Here is a 22,711-nt window from a genome sequence, read left to right on the forward strand (position 1 = left end):
TGACGGAAGGACCTCCCGTCGCTTGTCCCAGCTCCTGCCAACCTAGCAGTTCGAAAGTATGTAAAAATGTGAATAGATAAATAGGTACCACCTCGGTGGGAAGGTAACGGTGTTCTGTGTCTAGTCGCGCTGGCCACGTGACTGTGGAAACTGTCTTTGGATAAACGCTGGCTCTATGACTTGAAAACGGGGATGAGCACTGCGCCCTAGAGTCGGACACGACTGGACTAAATGTCAAGGGGAGCCTTTACCTTTAAGGGGAAATAAGTTTGGTTTCTGAATGCACTAGGGCTTTTCCCTTGGTGACTGCAGAATAATCTCTGGCACCTTTGTTGGAGAACGTTGTTGAATGCATTTAGGACGGCTTTATGGAAGAACTTTTGGACAATGCTGTCTGACACGCTGCTTACAGATGCCTTGTTGGTTTCAACAATAACTTGTTTTCAGAGTTGTGATCTCCCTTAAGTGTAGGAGAAATAGGAGTTCTAACTTCTTTATAAATAATTCTGATATTTATGCCGTTATGTCTGCATTGTACCGGAGTAGCAGCAAGTGTTTAGAAACCGTGTTGGTGTTATCCAGGAAGGATTTGTATAGCGTAGTGGAGTGCTAGAAAGCCGGAGTTTGAGTCTCCACTGTGCCTGCTGGGGAGAGAGTCATTAATAATTAATATTAATTATTATCCTCGACTTGCTTTGTTTGACAGCCACGAAGAGGTTTTTTTTTAGCTGCCTTGGATAAAAACTTCAAAATGAAACTAAAATTTAAGTATAACTTAGGTGCTGTATGCCACCGCATCATCGTGGTTATAGATGCCCCCAGATGCATAGTTGAAATTAAAGTGAATAATTCCCTTTTTTCCTTGGGGTGATAAAACAAAGGTGTTTACGCTGTTAAAAATAGAGCTCAGTATGTATTAGAATGGTATAATTTTAATATATCCAAGACCTGAGAGGATGAATTTTGTCCTGTCCCATATATTGCTTTTTTATTGCTTTGACCTTTCTACTGGTTTCTGAGAGAGAGCCAGGGATATTACCCCTTTTTGTGAGAGGCTTCCCACATGTATTACAGTATCTGGTACTAGAAAGAAACCATACTGTGTTGTGTTTACTCATGTTTTAATTGCTATTTTATTTATATCTTGGTGTTTGTTTTTTTTTGTTTAAAGACACATACTGTAGTTTATCACTTCGCAGGTCTCTTGCTTAGGAGTGTAACTAATAAATATGTGTCTTGTTGGCTGAATTTCCAGAGTGTTTGATTGGTTTCATTTCTTGAAATGTGCCTGAACCGGAAGGCAATTCTAGAGGGGACAGGCAAATCAAAAAGAAGCACAGCACTGGCCAAGGAGGTGGCCATGAAATCAGTTACAATTTGCATTTCACTTAAAGTGTAATGCTTATATACCTCCCCATAGCACTTAAAGCACTCTCTAGGAGGTTTACAAGTTAATTGTGCAGGCTACACATTGCCCTCTCCCCCAGGCAAGCTGGATACTCATTTTACTTACTTTGAAAGGATGGAAAGCTGAGTCAGCCTTGAGCTGGCAATCGGAGCCCGTCAGGATCACATTCAGTTCGTGAGCAGAATCTTTGCCACACTTTAACCACTGCACCACGAGTTACATCTAATTTCCTGTTTTATGTCCCATAAAGTTTGAACTTTTCCGTTCAGTCTAATTTTGGCATATTATTTACAACACACCTAATATTGTCACATTTAACAAAATGTGACAGGACAGTAGTAACAATGGGAAGATACGATATTCATTCTTCATTGTACTAGGTTTTTTAAGAGTTGGGAAAATTAAAACTACTTCTGTATATAGATCTTGAATCCATAACAGCCTGTCATACAAATGTTTGCTTTCCAAAAGCCAAATTCAGTTATGAGTCAAGGAGGAAAGTCTCCTTTCAAAAATGGATTGACTGAACTGTTCTTAAGATAAGGTTTTATTCTTGTCAAAGTGTAATGTTACAATTTCTGCTTGCAGATTTGGGGCTACAACCCAAAGATTACATCAAATGTTAATGAATCATCAGCATGTATGTGCCATATTATCAAACAGGGAATTTTACAGCTATGTTATGGCTGCAGTGAAAATGTTGCTAGTTCTTTAGTCCTCTCACCTTTCTGGTAAATGCTTAAAGGCCTTCATTTCTTCAACAGAGCTCTCTGCTGAAGCCAAAGCAGCATTACATGAATTTGAAGAGAGGGAAAGGCAAATGAAGCAAGGACGTTACGGCTCGAGAAGAGGAGGAAGACGAGGGGGGCCTTTAATATGCCGTGGAATGGGAGAACAGAGGAGAGAGAGTAGCGAAAGGGGGAGAATGAAGGATCACAGGCCTGCACTACTGACAACCCAGACAACTGTTACGGTATTGTAAATGTAATGTCTATTGTGCTGGGGCGGGGGGGAGGTTAGAATTCAAGAGGAACTGTGGAAAGAGCTGCTGTCCTCTAGCTTCTCAAGGATGCAGTGAGTAACTCATCACTCGTGCAGGAGAGAACAAGTGCTGGTCCCAACTAGAGATGGGCATAAACCACCGGCTTGGCTGTTGGTGTCGATTTGGCCCTCCCGCCACACAGCTCTTCTGCGGGTACCCCAGTTTCCCAGCCCCGCCTCCTCCAGCAGGCGCCCACTCAGAGGCAGCATCTCTAGTCCCAGCATCTTGATATTTGAGATATATATTTCCTCTGGACATTAAGGTGGTTGTTCCATTTTTTCTGATGTGGCTCATAAGCCTAATCATAATATTCTCCGGAGTTGTTTAATCCTGTTTAAGTATTGTCATGGCATCCTCTTATGTTCTTTGTCTAGGGTATACTTTAAACCTTTCAGGGAGGGATGGGCAAGAAAAGGGGACTTTATTTATTTATTTATTAAATTCATACCCCGCCCAATTAGACAATGTCTACTCTGGGCGGCTTACAATAGAAATAGCATAAAAACAATTAAAAGCAGCAATTTAAAACAATAGTAATGATATCATTCAAGATGGAAAGGTAAAGATCAAAGTGGAAAAGTAAAACGGAAAAATAAAAATAGAAAAGTGAGGATCAAGTAGTGACAGGAGGGAAGGCCTGCCTAAAGAGCCAGGTCTTAAGTTGGCTCTTCAAAACACCCAGCAAGGGAGTTGCAGATTACTTTCTAAGTAGGTTGTAAGGCATCCGGAACTACAAAGAAGCAAAACCACTGTTTTTTGAATGGCCTTCTGAGCACTTCCCTCCTTGTACTGCTCTCTCCCTTCTTTTCTTTTTTTGAAGACCCGTGCAGCCCCTAGGCTAGCCCATGAGCAAAAAAACATCTCCTGAGCCCACTCAAGTTATCCATTCTGCTTTAAGGTAATAAAAGTAAATATAATTTTCTCCTTATTCATTCCAGACGCATTCCGACAGGATCTTTCGTCATCAGCAGCCCATTAGGAATCTCTTCCAGCCACAGCAGCAGCAGCAACAGCCGCCTTTACAGGGTCTGCTACCCATTCCCACTCAACATCGCACACCACCCCCTCCCCCTCAAGGAATTCATATGCCACCCCAGCTGGAAACACCAAGAATACTGATGACTCCTCCTCCAGTGACATCCCAGCAGCCAAAAAACATACATATAAACCCACATTTCAAAGGGACCGTAGTAACGCCTGTGCAAGGTGAGATTATGTCAAATGCGCTAGAATATGTTTTTTGTCTTAGACAGCCAGAAACATGAAGCATGATTGAGGTGGGTGGATAGTTGGGGTGGCAGATCACAGCTTACAGGCATGTAGAAGGTCCTGGGTTCTATTCCTGGTATTTCCAGATGATCCTGGGAAAGACCCCATCTGAAGCCTTGAAGGACTTTTGCACACTCAGTGTAGACAGGACTGTGCCAAATGTTCTAACAATCTGATTCTGTATTAAGTGGCTTCTAGAGGTTCCAGTATTTACTTTTATTTAGCTGCAGTTTAGAAGTTATTTTTTCTACGTGTACAAATGTTTTGTGCCTTCATGTATGCAGGGTGCATGTTTAGGTGAAAGGGAAGGAGACTGATGCAGAAGAGAAAAAATTGTCTATTTTAATCAGGCGTATTCTCCTTCTAGGAAGGGTAGGAATCATGCACTCTCCCAACCATATTTGTGGCTTTTAGACTCTTAGCATCCTTACTGGGAAACATCCCCCCATCTCTGAGAGTAGTGAGAGGTGCCCCTTTTGATCTAGCACAGAATGTAGTGTTTTTTGAAACCAGATGTGCTGCCCCCCCTCCAAATCTGAGGTTATAAAATTGGAGGGTCTGATGTGGCTTCTAGAGGTTCCTAAGCTAGTAAAATAGCTCCCAGAGCTTGTCTACTTCTGCTTTGGGACTATTGCCGGTGTAGAAGTTTTGTCATGTTAACAGTATGTTTATAATTTAGATGCGCTCTGGCAGGAGCAGGGTGTTTATTGAATGCTGATCTCAGACTTAATTCACAACAGTCCAGCTTTTATATTTGCTGTCCTCAATCTCCATATGCTTCCCTTTTTGCCTTCTGTCTAGCATGAAAAATAAAAAGGAAAAGAATTCAAATTATACAATATATAATATTGGAAGTTTGCAAAGTATGCAGATACTAGGTTATTAACTTCCAGATCAACCCTAAAAATATTTCCTGCAGTAAAACACGCTGGGCTTAGTTGGCATTTCTTGGGAGTAAACTTGTTTAGGATTGCTAAATTATTAATTGCATAAGTGGGTTAACTTTGGTGTTGCCTCTGGACTTTTGGAAAGTCATGGTATATTGTAGATGTTAGGAAAAAAGTCCTGTAGTTTAGTCATTGGTAGCACCTACTTTTAAACTGACTTAACTTGCTTTTAGAACCAGCACGTGAACCTTACAATATAATTGCCTATAGATTGTTTAATTCCACAAAAGGAAGAGTGATGCAGTTGGTAGCCACTGCCATCAGAATCCTAATTACCCTGTTGCATGGTGTTAACATATTTTGCCTGCCTTACAGCAATTTTGGGGAATGGGGAGACAGCTGTGTATGAATGGGAATGCTTCTTAAAAATAGCCTGGAGTCTTGGCTAAAACAAATTGATTTAGAAGGTGTGCTCCTTGTTTCTAGTGCCCTTGCTGCCAGTCCCAACCCAGCCAAGACCTGCAGTAGGACCCCAGAGATTTCCTGTGAGTAGCAGCTGTTTCTTCTTCTCTGATATGGATAAGCATACATTTGCAAAGAAATATTAATATGGCAAATAAAAGCAGTGCCAGTGAAATATAATTTTAAGGATTTGTAAATATTGACAATGATCTGTGAAGTAGAAAATTGTTTGTTAAAAGCTTAAGGTCAATGAATTTTTGAGAGCAGAATTAATTTTGTTTAATTGTAAAATTGTTGAACTAGTCTTTTCATTGGGGAGTAAAAAAATAGGCACTGGCTCGATTTTTTTTAAACACCTTTGTCCATTACAGTTCTTTCAATACCAAAATGAAGATTGCATGTTTTACAAAAAAAGGGCATAGTAAATGCTCTGTGTTTGAAAGATTTATTGCTTATTTCTCGTGTAAACATATTTCTTGTGCTATGTGGATTTCAAGCATTTACTATCAGAAGTTGATCTGACATTGACTGACCCTCCCCTTTTCTTATCTTTTGACTTCTAAAATGCACTAGCCATCCCTTATTCTCAGTTAATCAACCATCCTTGATTGATTGATTTCTCTGAATGAGCCTGAGTACAAACACTTCTTTTGCCATTCATATTTTTGTAACATGTAAATCTCATAAAATTAGTTGTTTTAGCCTTAGATTTTCTCAGTTTCTTTATTCTGAGCATCAGAGTCCATAGTGGGAGAGCATTATTCCCCTAATCTTTCAAAATGAGAGGGGCACGTTTTCAGCATGCATTTAGTCCCTACAGAATCTTCAGAAAAAATGGTAGTGAATAATGCATGAAAATGGTAGTAGACATTTCATATCTATTCACATATCGATGTCTGAAAATGGATTTACTCTAAACTTAAGTTGTGAAGAGAGGAAATATTCCTCCTTAACCAAAGGGAATAGAATTTCATAGATTTCCATGTTGGTTTCACTTCCCCCTTGTCTATATAGACTCATTAGATAGACAAAGGACAGGAGTAAGTGAAACCAACGTGGAAGACACATAAGTGGGGTCTCCACCAATTCTCCTCAGACTGAAGAAGCCACTTGGATGAGTAGTGAAACATTTCAACCTAATAAGAAAGAAGTCCAGTTGCCATGATTCAGCTTCCAGATAATCTCACCTGGATGACTGAGAATCTTCACAGATACATTGTTCCAGATGTTCGGCGGCCCAGACACTGACACATGACTGACTGGGGTGGACGAGAGAGCTGGCCTCACCAATCAGTGGTGTGTGTAGGTATAGAGTATGCATGCTTTGATGGTGCAGTGCTGTCAGGTGGAAAGATAGTGAGGGATGGGGTGGGTGTGCTTTAGAGATCTCTTCAAGTGTCAGATTGATAGATATGGTGAATCTGTTCTTTAAAATTACACATGCCTGGATAAAACAATACGGCCTGGGAAACAATAGAACTTGGGACGAAGAAGTGTTAGTGCAAGTAGTATAGCATATTGAGAAATGTTTGGGATGACCCCTATGGTGTGTATGTGATTGGAAACAGAGTTAGTCCTTCTGTTGTTCTCATGTTGCAGCCAGTTCAAATAAAGAACAACCTAGATAATTTGAGTATGAGCTGTGCTGAGCAGTCAAGCTCACCTCTGCTCTTTTGCGTCTGTCATGAGTTGTTGTCTTGGCTTGCTATCGATTTGAACAAATGATGGTTCCCGGAATTCATACACAAGGGAGAACTGGAGCTTCTGAAACTCCTTGAGCAAATTGCATCTTGTTGATGTAACTTGTGGTTGATCTAGTTCCTTGCATATGTGGAAGCAACAAACACCATCCACCTTTTTCCTTGGATTTTGTCACTTGAGCCTTTCTATAGGGGAAACTTACATAAATCATTGCGACACTGGTGGAAACTTCGGAGGATGTTTTTTTGGGAGGGGATGTCTTTTCCACAGTTGCTGTGACAAACACACTGTACTAGCACTGTGGATTATATATTTGAGGTGCTACGAAGACTTCAGTAATGAGGAAGCATTGCAGTCGTGCATTTTCACACAGAATTCTATTCTTGTGGTCTACCGCTTGATGAAACTTGAATTGTTAACCTAATTTCAATTCCAGTTTTAATTCACATCCCCATGCGCACCGGTGGACTGCAGTATTTGGGGGGGGGATGGTTTTGAGCACACCGCCCCCCCATGGATGTTGGAAAGTGCTGATATAGAAACCCTATAGATGGCATAGTCTTGGGTTCTCTCTAGTGGCTGATAATACATGTTCTAAATATGTATTTCTGGTTTTAGAAGATGTAGCAGTGTTAGTCCATGCAAGCACCACAGGCAAAAAAGAACAAATAAAAATGATGAATGTTGTAGTACTTTAAGTATTTAATATTTTCAAACAGCAGATATGTGAAACTGCTGGAACTGATCATGTCAGTACGGTGCCCCAACCATAATATGCAGGTGTATGTACTGATATGATCCGAATAAGCAGGTGTCCCCTATGGTATGCAATCTAATTTTCATCATGTTGCTAAGTGACCACAAAATGAAAGCCAAGGATGGTCTGACCTAACTGAACATGAGTACTACACGCAGCCCATGTCCACCCACGTCACTCACCCAAAGCTGAACCCATTTGACATTTCTTTTTAAGATACCTTACTTATATTAATTGGCAAAGGACACAGTTGAGAAAGTATAGTTCATTCTAGTAGTTAACATCTAGCTTGTTTTTTCTTGTGTCCAAGGGCTATGTTAATGTACTAGCCATGAACCTATCATGTGGTGAAGCAGGGAGCGATTGACACTGTGGTGAGCTGTGAGTGAGCTGCATTTTTGACGCACAGTCATTCTGCTTTGCAGTGGGAGTGGCTAAAGGCACAGCGGCTGCTCTGATTGGTTTCTTTCTCATTGAACCTTGAGGTTGAATCCATGGTTTTGTCTGTGGTTTGTTGGGAGAGAAATGAATCAGAACTGCAGCTGCATGTGGGGGTTATGCTTAGCTGCTCCCACTGTATGACACGCCAGCATTGCGGCCTTTTGCCAGTAAGCCAGGATACATACGTTCTCCTAGCTTGTTGTGTTGTGTGAAGTGGGGCGTTATGGAAGCTAAACCCATGTTTGGCCTAGTTCCCGCTTGACAGTGACTTGCGGTAATCTTGTTTCCCAGAAGAGTATACTTGTAACTTAGACATTTGCTTCCTCTGTTTGATTTTTATTCTGTGGCTGAACTGTAATGTGTGGATTGGCCCATTGCTTCTTAGGTCTTTTGGCTAAGACCCAAGTGTAGTGTAGACTTGGCTCATAAAACTAATGAGGAAATATTTTAAAAGTCTGTATGATTGCTCTTCTGAATGTGTAATAAGCGATCGTTGTTTATACCTTGTAATTCTATTTGTTCAGAAGTTAGGCACCAAAGGAGGAAAAAAATCTCCCAAACCTGCTGTGCTGATACCACAGTGCTTCTGCTTTTGTTATGGTGGTGCTGCTAGAACAGCAACAGTAAATGAAATTTTCTCTATTACTGTGCAGCAGCAGTGGCAAATCCCGTATTTTGTTTTCTCTTTAACATGATACAAGGTATCAGGTGGTTGTGATTGACATTTCTAAGATAGAGCTTTATACAGCATTTCATGCAAATCATGTTTGAATGAGGCTGCTGAATCAAATTACATTTCTCTCCTATTACAGCCCCTGCAGATGTGCAACTGAGCTGCCTGAGCATCTTTCAGCAAGCTTGCTTTATGCATTTGTGCCATTTTCACAACTTGTCTGTGTAGTTCTGTAATTACAACACTTAAATAGTGATGGAGTGATGAGTGTTTTCTCTTATCAGATCTATAAGTAATAGCAAGCAGATGTAGCACAAGATTTTGCTCTCGCCCAGTATACTGTCATACATTGTCAGGCTGGCAGAGGGGAAATGCAGTTTAAAATGCAGGTGACATAACAAACACCCTCCATTTGCTAGTGGGCTTCTGATTAATCACTATTACCATACATTATCATACCATCAAATTTAATCATATCACTGAATTCCCATCTGCAGAGGAGCAGCAGACGCTAAACTTGATGGTAGCAGCTATTCAGCATGAGTGGGGGGAAAAGATTTTTAAAATTAAGCAACCCGTTCAGTTTTGTTGGGCTTATCCCATAGTGCATTCGTTTTACAAATGATAATATCAAGCTAAAATAATGGAGTCGGTTATGTTTTGAAGGTGAAAGATGACCGTTGTAAAATGCATACATCTAAAATAAATAACTAAGGACTCTATAGTGGTGTTTCGGACCTTAGAAACCCTGAAATGAATGTGTTACTTCAAGCACTGGACAACTATCTCGGGTATATTTTCCAGCAGCAAAATATAGTTGGAATTATTGAACTGTGGTGAAAGACCCACAAAGATACTTAGTGTTGCTGGTTAGAGCAACAGCCTGGAACTTGTGAGATCCAAGGTCCAGTTCCTACTGAATATTTTAAGTCACTGAGTGAGGCACTTTCTCAGTTGATCCCCTTCAGAGAGTTTTTATAAGAAATATAAATGCAACCAATTTTCATTTGAACACATTCAAAACTCTGCTTTAGTATCAGTTTTATTAAAATACATGTAACTGCTGTACATTTTGATTTTGAAATGAATGTGGTATCACTCTGTGTGTGAGTGTGTGTATCAAAGATTATAGAGAGATTATATATATAGCAAAGAATTATATAATGTACCTTTGCTTTATATAGGTACATTTGCTTTATATTTATATATATAAAGCAAAGGTACATGTATTAAAATACATGTAATTACTTTACATTTTGGTTTTGAAATGACTATGGTACTACTGCTGCACTTCATAGATATATGAATGTGTATATGTGTGTATATATAATATATATAATGCAAAGGTTTGTGGGGAAAGGACCGTCTCCATTCACTTACTCTAGGGTGTCTGATGATTAGAAGGCCCTAGAGCTAGTGTTGGGAAATGTAGTTCAACATGAAGGGATGAGAGAGACCTGATGAACTCCAGAATGTAGTGAAGGAGGACACCGACTTAAGACATTAGCTTAAAGCCCAAGGTGGCTAAGATGCACATTGTGTCTGCCTCTCAAGGCTTTCTTGTGGCTTCCCTCCAAACACTGCTGACACGTTGTGGCAGACTATGAAAACTGCTCTGAAAAACTGCTCTGAAACAAGCATGTTCCATTTGATTTAAAGGAGTTTTTGTAGTGTGCTGTCAAACATTGTTGGTGTGGGAGTTTTGTTGGTCTGAGTGGGCCTGTTGCAAGATCCAAGAGAAATAATTAAGAACTAGTTGATAGTTAGTCACCTGCAGTTAATTCCTTTTTTTTTTTGCAGTAACTAAGACATAAGTTACAGTAAATTAAAATGGTAATTCAGTATGGATTAGCTTTAGTCTTTTTATGTGATGCAATTACAGTGGTGCCTTGCTTAGCGACGTTAATCCGTTCCGGAAAAAACGTTGCTAAGCAATTTAATCGCTAAGCGATTTTTAAAAGCCCATAGAAACACATTAAAACTTGTTTAATGCGTTCCTTTGGGCTTTAAAACTAACCTTATGCGAAGATCCTCCATTGCGGCAGCTATTTTCGGTGCCTCTAAAGCGAGGCAACACATCGGGTGGCCATTTTGAAACCGCCGATCAGCTGGCCGAAAATGGGGGCTTTGCGGTGATCGCTTCCTCGTGGTCATCGCAAAACGAATTTTTCCCCATAGGGGCCATCGCTAAGCGATCGCTCTGGCGATGGCCAAAACCCCATCACTAAGCGATTTCATCGCTCAACGGAGCAATCGCTAAGCTGTACATGAGTTATTTTTCTAATAATGGCCTTATGGCTTCAACTAAATGATGGATGTGGAAAAGCACACGGCTCAAGTTCTAGCTGGTGCTGTGGAATTTGAGACAGGGTGGAGATGCATAATAGAAACATGTACCATGGGCTAGCATTTGTAGCATTCAGATTTTTAAAACTATTCTAGTTCATTTTGTGAAAGAGTTATTTTTATTTAAAATTACAAATACATCTTTATTGACCACTTTTGGCCTAAAACAATAACTTTTTTAAAAAATAGCCTTTTAGTACTGTACAATATATTAAATAATAGAGAACTCAGCTTTATTTTAAATGGTAATATTCATAAAATATAGGACACTGCCATTTAGCATTAGTCTTCATTTTTAAAAGTATTTGAATATCCTTTATTCTATTCTTCCCTGAGTGCATTCCTTTTGTAAGAGAATTAAAAGGTCATGGTGCAACGTTTTAGATCTATGACTCTCAAATGAGAGACAAATCTCGCTGGGATGTCAACTCCTGCCATTTACCTATGGGTGCCTTTTCTGTAAGGGCTGTTCTACATGAGTTCTTCCTTGCGGGCATTGGTCTGCCAGCTGCTGTGTTTCTCTAGCCCAGTAGTTCCCAATCTTGGATCCTCAGATATTTTTGGATTGCAGCTCCCAGAAACCTTCATCACTAGCTGTGCTGGCAAGGGCTTCTGGGAGTTGCAGTCCAAGAATGTCTGGGGAACCTGCTTGGAGGTTCTTTTATTTTGAAGACGTTGCATTTAGTACACAGAACAATCAAATCACGTTAAGAACCATTCAGATCATACTCGGGCAGGGCCCAAACATTATTGAAGAGAAATCAGTACAAACTTGTAATAACCCCTACAAAACACGCAACACCACAATCTCATGCCCTGTAACACATATTACTATCATGTTTTCCCGAAAATAAGACAGGGCTTTATATTAATTTTTGCTCTTAAAAATGCATTAGGGCTTATTTTCAGGGGATGTTTTCTTTTCTTTTTTTCCATTTACAACAATCTATATTTATTCAAATACAGTCATTTCATCATCTTCTCGTTGCTGCACAAGGGTGGAGGGCGGGGTTTCAATTCATGGCGGCTTATTTTGGGGGTAGAGCTTATATTACGAGCATCCTGAAAAATCATTCAAGGGCTAATTTTCAGGTTAGGTCTTATTTTTGGGAAAACAGGGTAGGTGTGAACTGCATTTTATCTTTCATTTTTCCTCTTAATAATGGGGGGATCCCACCACAGTTGGAATGCTGTTTACCGCAGGGCCCTGGCAAAATGTAACATCACTGCATCTCAGTGTGTTTAAAAACAATAATTGCCCATGACTTCCATATCAGGAAGTTAGTTAATTCCAATGCCAGCATGATTTCAGCATTGGAAAGTTTTCTTAGAACAGAGGGGTACAGTTTTCAGAAATCATGGAAGCATGGAAGAAAACTAGTCTTCCTTCCATATTTAGTTAGTTAGCTTCTGTACTGCCCATCTGGCTACTAGCCCACTCTGGGAGAAGTTGAAATAACTGCAATACACATTTTTATAACAAGTCTAGATTTGCTTTCTTGTTGGAGTAACAAAAAAAAAAGTTGTGATGGTTGTAGTTTTTTTTGGGTTGTTGAACACGGCCAAATAGCACAAAAAAAAAATCTACCACAACCATCGGATCCCGGCCATGAAAGACTTGGAGAATAAAAAAAATCATTTTCCACTTTGTAGTATTTGGCATATTTCTGAAATATAGAAGCTGTAGTTTCATATAATCAGAATTGGGAAGATGCCCAGTGCTAACAAGAAAGCTACAAACTGCTGAACCCTTTTCTATGTAGGCACATCTGTGAAGAAAGGGGAAAAATGTTAGGACAGAAACTACAAAATTTGTCACAAATGAAGTTTATTATTTGGATGGAAACAATCTGATACATACAATAAAATTGTAAAGACTAGGCTAACTGCATATCTGGATTCAAAATTAACATTGAAAATATCAAACTTTTCAAATTATATATAAAATGCACATCAGTTGTGGAAAAAGTTGAAACACTAAGTGTATCATTGAAAGTATTAACATCACAAACACGAATTTTCATTAGCTAAATCTCTAGCATATGCATTTATCATATTACAGTTTTTGCATTTTGAGTGAGTAAAACCCTATTCTTAAAAGCACTTCTATCATTATTCCAAAAAAGAAAATATTTCTTGAAGTGTTTTTCTGCATTTTTCACCAGAAGTGTGGAAGATTAGAACTTGGGACTGCCCACACCTCTCTTTTTTTTTTAAATTTTCTTCTCAGTCGTCACATCTCTGGCTAAGAGCATGATGGCTAGGGAGCCAATCTTAAATTGAAGTTACCTGCATGCACCACTTCTACATGAATTGTGACCTTAGTTCAATTCAATCAGCACAGGGTATTTACTTAGGAGAAGGTAAAGTCCAGCGGCTTCTAAAGTAAGAGGATTAACATTTTGTAGCATGTGGCTACAGTTTTAATGATGTCATAGGTTACACTAGTCACCAATTCTTTGCATTTATACCATTTATAATAAGAATTAGCTGAATATCCCTGCCTTGATGTCAGGCATTCTCCAAGTCTCTTTGCATTTTAAGTAAGATTAATAAATGAAAACATCTTGGTGAGATGGAATGTAATTTATTGAACGATTCATGAAGTTTCAGTGACATTGTTAAGGTATTTAATTAGCCTATTTGAAAAAAAAATGTAGAGTGACCCTTTAGGAAAGCTGATAAGTCATATAATAGCTGTTAGATCCTCTTTATGCCTTGCTTTATAAGATTAACATTGCACTAAGCAATTTATGCTAAGTTTTCTCTTTTATTGGTAGTGAAAGTTATCTGTGGTTCATGAATAGATTATAATAGATAACATCATGTAATTAACAAGAGATGCTGAAAAGTAAAAGTACAATTTGTGTAAGAATTGTATGAGAGAGAATGTTAATTTCTTAACTGTGAAGGATATTTGAGAGGATAAAAAGGAAAGAAAAACAGTATAATTCTTTTCACAGGATTAAGGTAACCTTATCTCATGTTCTTTCAGAAAGTTGTATTGCTTCTGTGTTTTGAAGTCATGTTCAATGAGCTATTCAGAACTTAGCCCTGAGGTTTTCCAGAACTAATTGAAAACACCCATGTTATATCTTCAGTGTGATGCAAGGTGGGAAAGCACATATGCAAAGACTAATGGTTGAACAATGCTTGTGGGATGATTTTTATAGCTGCTGTTTAGCCGTAATTTCCAAGAACTAATAGACAAAAAGGTTGTCAAGCCAGTTGGAAGCTTTGTAATTACTAAAAGATTATATTGATTGATGGGCCACAGAAGTTAATTTTAAAAATACAGTGGTGCCTCGGATAACGAGTGCCCCGTTTAACGACAAATCCGCATACCGATGTGGATTTTGCGATCGGAAAAGCGATCGCATACCGATGTTGCCTATGGGGGAAAATCGCTTTGCGATGTTTTCCCCATAGGCACCATTTTCCCCCAGCTGAGCGGCGGGAGCCTCCCAAGGAGCGCTCCCGCAGCTCAGCTGGGGGAAAATGCCTGCGGTGGCCTCGGAAGGATCCTTCTGAAGGGTCCTTCAGAGGCCACCGCCGGGATTCCCCTTCCCCGCGGTCGGCTTCCCCAGCCATGGTCGGACTGTCAGGAGTCCAACCATGCCTGGGGTAGTCGGCCGCGGGTGGGATCCAAGCTGCGGGGCAGGGGTGGAAGGCATGGCCGGGCTCTTCGGCAACTGCCGAGGCTCGGATCCAAGCCTCGGCGGCTGCTGAAGAACCCATCCATGCCTCCGATCCTCCCCCCGCGGCTTGGATCCAAGCCGCGGGGGAAGGGAGGAAGGCATGGCCGGCCTCTTCGGCAACTGCCGAGGCTCAGATCCAAGCCTCTGCGGCTGCCGAAGAACCCATCCATGCCTCCAATCCTCCCCCCATGGCTTGGATCCCAGCCGTGGGGGGAGGGTCGGAAGCATAGCCGGACTTCAGCCAGCTAAGAGGCCGGCGATCGGGCAGGAGGAGGTGGGAAGTTTCCCCCACCCCCTCCCGAGCGAACGCCGGGTTTTCAGCCAGCTAAGAGGCCGGCGATCGGGCAGGAGGTGGTGGGGGAATCTTCCCACCTCCTCCTGCCCGATCGCCGGCCTCTTAGCCGGCTGAAGTGCAGCTATGCCTCCGATCCTCTCCCCACGGCTTGTATCCAAGCCGCGGGGGGGGGTGTGTGTGTGTGTGGAAGGCATGGCCGGGCTCTTCGGCAACTGCCAAGGCTCGGATCCAAGCCTCGGCGGCTGCCAAAAAACCCATCCATGCCTCCGATCCTCCCCCCATGGCTTAAAGCCTCCTCGCGCTGCCTAACCCGGCCGTTCTCGGACTTCTAGAAGTCCGAGAACGGCCGGGGTAGGCGGCGCGGGGAGGCTTGAAGCCGATTGAAGCCGCCTCGCCTCCCCCGGCCATTCTCGGACACCTAGGTGTCCGAGAACGGCCGGGGTAGGCGGTGCGGGGAGGCTTGAAGCCGATTGAAGCCGCCCAGCGCCGCCTCCCCCTGGCCATTCTCGGACATCTAGGTGTCCGAGAATGGCCGGGGGAGGCGGCACGGGGTGGCTGTAGGCGGCGCGGGGAGGCTACCAGCAGCAGGGACAGGGTGGGGGGTTATCCGGAAGGCTTGAAGCCTCGCCGCGCCGCCTACCCCGGGCCGTTCTTGGACGCCTGGAAGTCCGAGAACGGCCGGGGTAGGCGGTGCAGGGAGGCTTCAAGCCATCCGGACACCCCCCCACCCTGCAGCCACCGCTTGAAGCCTCCCCGCGCCACCTACCCTGGCCGTTCTCGGACACGTGGAAGTCCGAGAACGGCTGGGGAAAGCGACACGGGGAGGCTTCAAGCGGCGGCTGCAGGGTGGGGGGTGTCCGCTCCCAGCCTCCCCCCACGGCTTGGATCCAAGCTGTGGGGGGAGGCTGGGAGGGTGGTGGGATTGGGATGCCTGAAAGGCATCCCAATCCCACCACCCTCCCCCCGCGGCTTGGATCGAGCCACAGCGGCTACCCCAACCATGGCCGGACTCTAGGGAGTCCAGCCATGGCTGAGGTAGCCGCCGTGGGTCAGATCCAAGCCGCGGGGGGAGGGAGAAAACCGGATAATCCGTTCCTATTGGAACGGATTAACCGGTTTCCAATGCATTCCTATGGGAAATGGTGCTTCACATAACGATGTTTTCACATAACGATTTTTTTTTTTGGAATGAATTAACATCATTATGTGAGGCACCACTGTACAAATATAAACAAACTCTGGGGAGTAACCATAGTCTTGATTATGCAATTATTTCTCACGTAGAAGAGATTTCCTCTCCTATGACAGTGTATCAAGTAAAAAAAGTGCTTTTCCTCAGAACTGTCTCACATGCATATTTAATCAATTTAAAGCATGGAACAATACAACAAAGATTTTTTTCAGCAAGGTGACAGTACTAATTCTTCAGTGTCAAGGTACTAGTATAAAAGCTGTCATGTACAAAAGCTGAGAGCCTTTGTGACTGACAAATTGAACTCTGAGATTTGGAGGTGCTTGGTTCATCTTTGTTGTTGTTTAGTTGTTAAGTTGTGTCCTACTCTTCATGACCCCATCGACCAGAGCACACCAGGCCCTCCTGTCTTCCACTGCCTCCCGGAGTTGGGTCAAATTCATGTTGGTAGCTTCAATGACACTGTCCATCCATCTCATCCTCTGTTGTCCCCTTCTCCTCTTGCCCTCACACTTTCCCAACTTTTCCAAGGAGTCTTATCTTCTCCTCAGATGGCCAAAGTACTGGAGCCTCAGCTTCAGGATCTGTCCTTCCAGTGAGCACTCAGGGTTGATTTCCTTCAGAATGGATAGGTTTGTTCTCCTTGCAGTCCAGGGGACTCTCAAGAGTCTCCTCCAGCAGGACAATTCAAGCATCAATATTTCAGCGGTCACCCTTCTTTATGGTCCAGCTCTCACTTCCATACATAGCTACTGGAAAAACCATAGCTTTGACTGTGCAAATCTTTGTCAGCCAGGTGATGTCTCTGCTTTTTAAGATGCTGTCTAGGTTTCTCATAGCTTTCCTCCCAAGAAGCAGACATCTTTTAATTTTGTGGCTGCTGTCACCATCTGCAGAGATCATGGAGCTCAAGAAGGTAAAATCTCTTACTGCCTCCGTATCTTCCCCTTCTATTTGCCAGGAGGTGATGGGGCCAGTGGCCATGATCTTAGTTTTTGTGATGTTGAGCTTCAGACCATTTTTGGCGCTCTCCTCTTTCACCCTCATTACGAGGTTCTTTGATTCATCCTCGCTTTCTGCCATCAGAGTGGTATCATCTGCATATCGGAGGTTGTTGATATTTCTTCCGGCAATCTTAATTCCAACTTGGGATTCCTCCAGTCCTGCCTTTCGCATGATGTATTCTGCATAGAAGTTAAATAAGCAGGGAGATAATATACAGCCTTGTCGTACTCCTTTCCCAATATTAATCAATCAGTTGTTGCATATCCAGTTCTAACTGTAGCTTCCTGTCCCACATATAGATTTCTCGAGAGGTAGATAAGGTGGTCAGGCACCCCCATTTCTTTAAGGACTCGCCATAGTTTGCTGTGGCCCACACAGTCAGAGGCTTTGGTTCATCTTACCTTTGCCATAAATTCTCATGGTGGCCTTAGGCAAACTACGGTGTCTTCTCTTGCCTTGCCCAGTATACAGTGCAGTCTGCTTTATGAGGTTGATGTGAGGATTGCTGAAATGATTTATGCAAAGCCCTTAGAATGCTATGATGTGCTAACGTTGTTACTGTAGAATGTGAAATTCCATGTTAGCTGCAGCCTGTCATTTAGCAGATGTTGTAAATGCACAACTTGCAGTAAACAGCTGTAGAGTTGGAGCTTTTTGTCCCACAAGCCAAGTCTCTGGAATGGTACACACTGTTCAAGCACCTCTCCTAGTTCACCTGACTGAGGAAATGTCATGAAAGTGCAAGAGGTTCATATGGGTTTTCAGGGGTGTGTGTGTTTTATAGTTTAAAGTTTCAAAGATACAGTGGTGCCTCGCTTAGCAATCACTCTGTTGAGCGACGAAATCGCTTAGCGACAGAGTTTTGCGATCGCTTAGCAATGGTCCCTATGGGGAAAATTCGCTTTGCGATGATTGTGGGGAAGCAATCATTGCAAAGCCCCCATTTTCGGCCAGCTGATTGGCGGTTTCAAAATGGCCGCCGGGTAAACAAAATGGCCGCCCGCTGTGTGTCCTCGCTTTAGAGGCACCGAAAATGGCCGCCCCATGGAGGATTTTTGCTTAAAGTTAGTTTTGAAGCCCATAGGGACGCATTAATGGCGTTTTAATGCATTTCTATAGGCTTTTTAATTCCGTTTACTGATGAAATTGCTTAGCAATGTTTTTTCCTGCACGGATTAATGTTGCTAAGCGAGGCACCACTGTATGTATTTCCTGAAAAGCTGTGAATCTCATCAAATTAGAGTGTGATATTCTTTAATATTGTAGCAAATATTCTCAAGTTTTAAAACGTCTTATACCATTGGATGGTCTTACAGTGGTATGATTTAGGCCATCTAAATAGTTTTTCTGTTATGACAGAATATTATTTTTTAACTAACATACTGTTGCTCTTTGAAACTGTTCAAATTAAATCATGGAAGAAAAACTGCTGTGGCTTCAAGATATATCTTTGCCTATTGGAGAATGCTTACTTTCCTTCAGTTGACTGTCCACATATTGGGTTGCTGAGTGCAAAAAAAGAGTAGCATTCCAGTTTACTCAGCTAGCCCAAATCTGCATTACCAGCATAACAAAACTTATTTTCTCTTCTACTCTTGGCACCACCCCAAACTCAATCTACAATATCCCCCCCCCCCAAAATCAAGATTTGGGAGTACATAATGGCTTGATGTGGAGAGGGAATATTGTCCTTTTGGGGTTTTGGACCACAAAATATACTATTATTGTTCCTGATAATGGAATGTGTGTCTGTAGTTCACATCCATACATAGCTGTTATGTTTTACTTGCATTTTTCAAAACGTTATATTAAAAAATGAAGTTGGAATGGTCTGTGATGTTTGAGCCATATTTCATCCATTGGTTGCTATCTCCACCTTCCCTTCTCTTGTTTATTGGAACAGCAGCTTTTGGTGAAATGCCGTCTCACCTTTGGTGAAAGAAGCTGCTAAAACTGCCTAGTCCATTTCCTGTTGCTTAGCATGCTCTTTTTGACTCTCGTCTGTCTGTGTGTGTGGTACTAATTAAAATGTAATAAATTTGGAATCTCATCAGTTTGTGTTTCCAAATAAATGCTTTACAGATTAATACAGTCTCTGTCTATTTTACAGCTAGCAGTGGAAAGAACTATTTTAAAATTTGGCACCTACCATTTTAAATAAAGATATTAATTTGTTTCAAACTCTAGCTGAACAGAGAAGAAATAGATTTCATTAATGCCACATTCAAAAATGCACTGTTAGATCAAAACTGTTGTATTACTTCAGGCTTCACAATATCATCTTTATTTTTTGACCAAACATCTACTAAGAATAGTATTTGTTTGGTGCAGACAGAACTTGTGATACATCAATAGGAAGAGATGCAACCTGTTGTTTATTTATTTTTATTTTATTTATTTATTTTATTTATATCCTGCCTATCTGGTCTTGCGACCACTCTAGGCGACTTCCAAACAGATGAAAAACAACATATAAATATAACAAAATGTAGATATTAAACAGTGTCCCAGTTTGCTAAGCACTGGAAGAAAAGACAGAGAGGAAGCAGAAAAGAAACGTATTGAAAAAGCTTAGATGAACTACTAGATTCATACAAAAATAGAAGGGATCCAATAAAAGTCTGATAATTTTTTAAAAACTACAAATAAGAAATCAGTGTTTTGCATTTTTACCATAAGAGAGTAAACTTCTATTGAAGCAGAAATAACTGCCTAATCCAATTGAACTCCACTGCTTTGCAATAGTTATTTTTTGTTGAGATGGGAGAAAAGCCATGCCAGTCCTCTTGAGGTGATATAATCACAAAACTGGAGTCAATGATGTAGGCAAAGTGCTAGGTTATTTTCTGTATTATGTTAGGCGAACCAGTAGATATTGTCTATCTGGATTTTCAGAAGGTGTTTGGTGCAGTCCCTCACCAAAGGCTGCTAAGAAAACTCCACAGGCAGGGGATAAGAGGACACAATAATTGTATTTTTTAATTGCATTTTAATTGTATTTTAACTGTATTTTAATCATTTTGTTTTACTGTATTGAATTTTGGTTGTTGTGAGCCGCCCAGAGACCTTTGGGTAGAGTGGGCGGCATATAAATTAAATAAATAAATAAATAAATAAATATTGTTTATGAAACAAGCCAAAGAGTTTTTCAATTCCATTCAGTAAGCAGGTCATTTCACAGGTCAGTACTCCAGTCCATATATATGTAGGCTGCACTGATCTATGTGTCTACAGGCCTTTTGCTCAGTGTAGACTTTGGTGGTGAGGGATGAAAAGGGGAGGTAAAGGAGGACTTGGAGATTGCAGAGAAATTAAATGAGTTCTTCGCATCTGTCTTCACAACAGAAGATCTTGGGCAGATCCCGCTGCCCGAATGGCCCCTCCCGACTAATGAATTAAATTAGATACAGGTTAAAACAGGATGTTTTAGACATAATCAATAAATTGGGGGATCAGTAAGTCACCGGGCCCAGATGACATCCACCCGAGGGTTATTAAGGAACTGAGGAATGAAGTTGCTGATCTTTTAATATACAACTTGTCCCTCAAAACGGCCACAGGACTGGAGGCTAGCACATGTCACGGCAGTCTTTAAAAGGGGAAGGGGGGGAACCTGGGAAACTACAGGCCGGTTAGCCTAACGTCTGTTCCAGGGAAGATGGTGGAAAGCCTCACCCAAGATAAAATCTTAAAACATACAGAAGAACAAGCCTTGCTGAAGGAAAATCAGCATGGCTTCTGTAAGGGCAAATCTTGCCTCACAAGCCTTTTCAAATTCTTTGAAAAGGTCAGCAGGCATGTGGAAGTGGGCAAACCAGTGGATATCGTCTGTTTGGATTTTCAGAAGACGTTTGACGCGGTCCATCACCAAAGGCTGTTGAGAAACCTCCACAGTCAGAGGATAAGAGGGCAGGTCCTCTTATGGATGGAGAATTGGTTGAGAACCAGGAAACAGAGTAGTTGTCAATGGACAATTTTCACAATGGAGAGAGGTGTTCTGTGTGTGCTTTGATTCTCTTATTTTCTTCTTGAACGTTTATTCTCTCAGTTCTCTTTCTCTTCACTTACTCTGAGGTCTAGACCTCACTACTTTACATTTTCTCTTCTGATTTTCTCACCTGAATTTTCCTGGATCAGTTTTTTTTTTCCTAAATCTTCAGGAACCTGTTCTTTGGAATAGGTAGCTGTATGTCTTTCTTTGTTCTCAGACCAAAGACTGCTAAATGGCTTGGGAACATGGTGAGCTTTTAGTAGAGGGCTGATGGAAAATAAATGGCAGTGGGAGGTATAATGTTTTATGAAGGGCAAACTTGGACTTAATGTTTGCATAGATATAATTTCATTTGATACTTTAATCCAGACTATTCTGCATCACACTTTTCATCATTTTATTGTATTGTGTTAGAAATGTATTGATTTGATTTTCTTATGATTTCTTTTATACTGTGCCTTCAATTTCGGTGGTTGCAGTTTCACTTTCCCAGTCATTTCAGTAGGGAAAAACTGGATCCCTGGTAGGATATGTTATTAAAAAATGGTGAAACACTACAGGCAGGTTGGCCCCATAGTTATTGAGGGATACATGTGCTGGGAACACTCTGCTTTTAAATGCTTCGTTTGCCCATCCATTAGTCAAACAAAAGTTTGGCCCTTGAACCCACTTTTATGCACCCTGATCACCAACACGAAAGTCCAGTAGAATTGTTCTAAAATGGTATCTGAGCTGTGAGTCTACTACATACATAGAAGGAACTTACCCACAGAGTGGGAAAGCATTACAATTATACTCTGATGTCACCTGGGCAATAGTGTCCAGTTGGCCAGTCCTTCACTTCCAGAAGCACTGCACTGTAAACTTGCCGATTTGTGATACTCAAATCTGATGCAAAAACTCCGATACAAGGAAAGTCTGGGATTGCTAAAAATTGTCATACAGATATTTGAAACAGCTGCTTGGGTCCATAGCAACCCTGCTGGTGGGGAATTAAGCTCTGTTAACTCCCCACCCCCCGGAAGGAATATGCCATATGATTCACTAAAAAGATGGGCACTATTTATCACTCTTGCAAGTAACTGTTAACTAAATCAATAGGATCTGACATGATTATGTTGTCATGCCTCTTTCTACATATTAACTAGAGGGTTTCAGCTCAACCACATTTTCAGATGAGGATTGAAAAATGAGTACAAGCCATAATCAGTAGATAACCTTATCAGTAATTAGCATGTGTGTGTGTGTTTATGTCTCTGTGTGTATGTATATGTGTATATACACCAACAAAAGAGATTCCCAGGCAAATCAAACAGGCCTGCAAGGAATCTTACACACCTTGAAAATGTAATAAGCTTGTGGTGTTAAGAACAAAGCGATTCCCAGTGGGGTGTAGTAGATAGAGTGACGGACTAAGACTCTGGACCTTGAGAGCCCTATTATGGTTGCCGTAAGTCGATTCCGACTTAATGGTACATTTGACGATACATGTTGGTACATAACACATTAAGAACAGTGTCTGCTTCAGCAACTGCACATGATTA

General features: G+C 41.5%; 1 protein-coding gene across 7 annotated transcripts in view; it reads left to right on the forward strand.

The window, feature by feature from the left end:
• The window catches only part of RBM33 (RNA binding motif protein 33), a 98,626-nt gene that overhangs the window by 22,250 nt on the left and 53,665 nt on the right, over positions 1-22,711 (forward strand). For all 7 annotated transcript variants that reach the window (XM_078378516.1, XM_020779730.3, XM_078378513.1 and 4 more), the window contains 3 exons: positions 2,173-2,381; positions 3,389-3,656; positions 5,093-5,151. In XM_078378516.1, the coding sequence (XP_078234642.1) occupies positions 2,173-2,381; positions 3,389-3,656; positions 5,093-5,151 (536 nt within the window). The remainder of the gene's footprint in view (positions 1-2,172; positions 2,382-3,388; positions 3,657-5,092; positions 5,152-22,711) is intronic.

The sequence above is a fragment of the Pogona vitticeps genome, chromosome 6 (assembly GCF_051106095.1).
Source record: "Pogona vitticeps strain Pit_001003342236 chromosome 6, PviZW2.1, whole genome shotgun sequence".
NCBI lineage: Eukaryota > Metazoa > Chordata > Lepidosauria > Squamata > Agamidae > Pogona > Pogona vitticeps.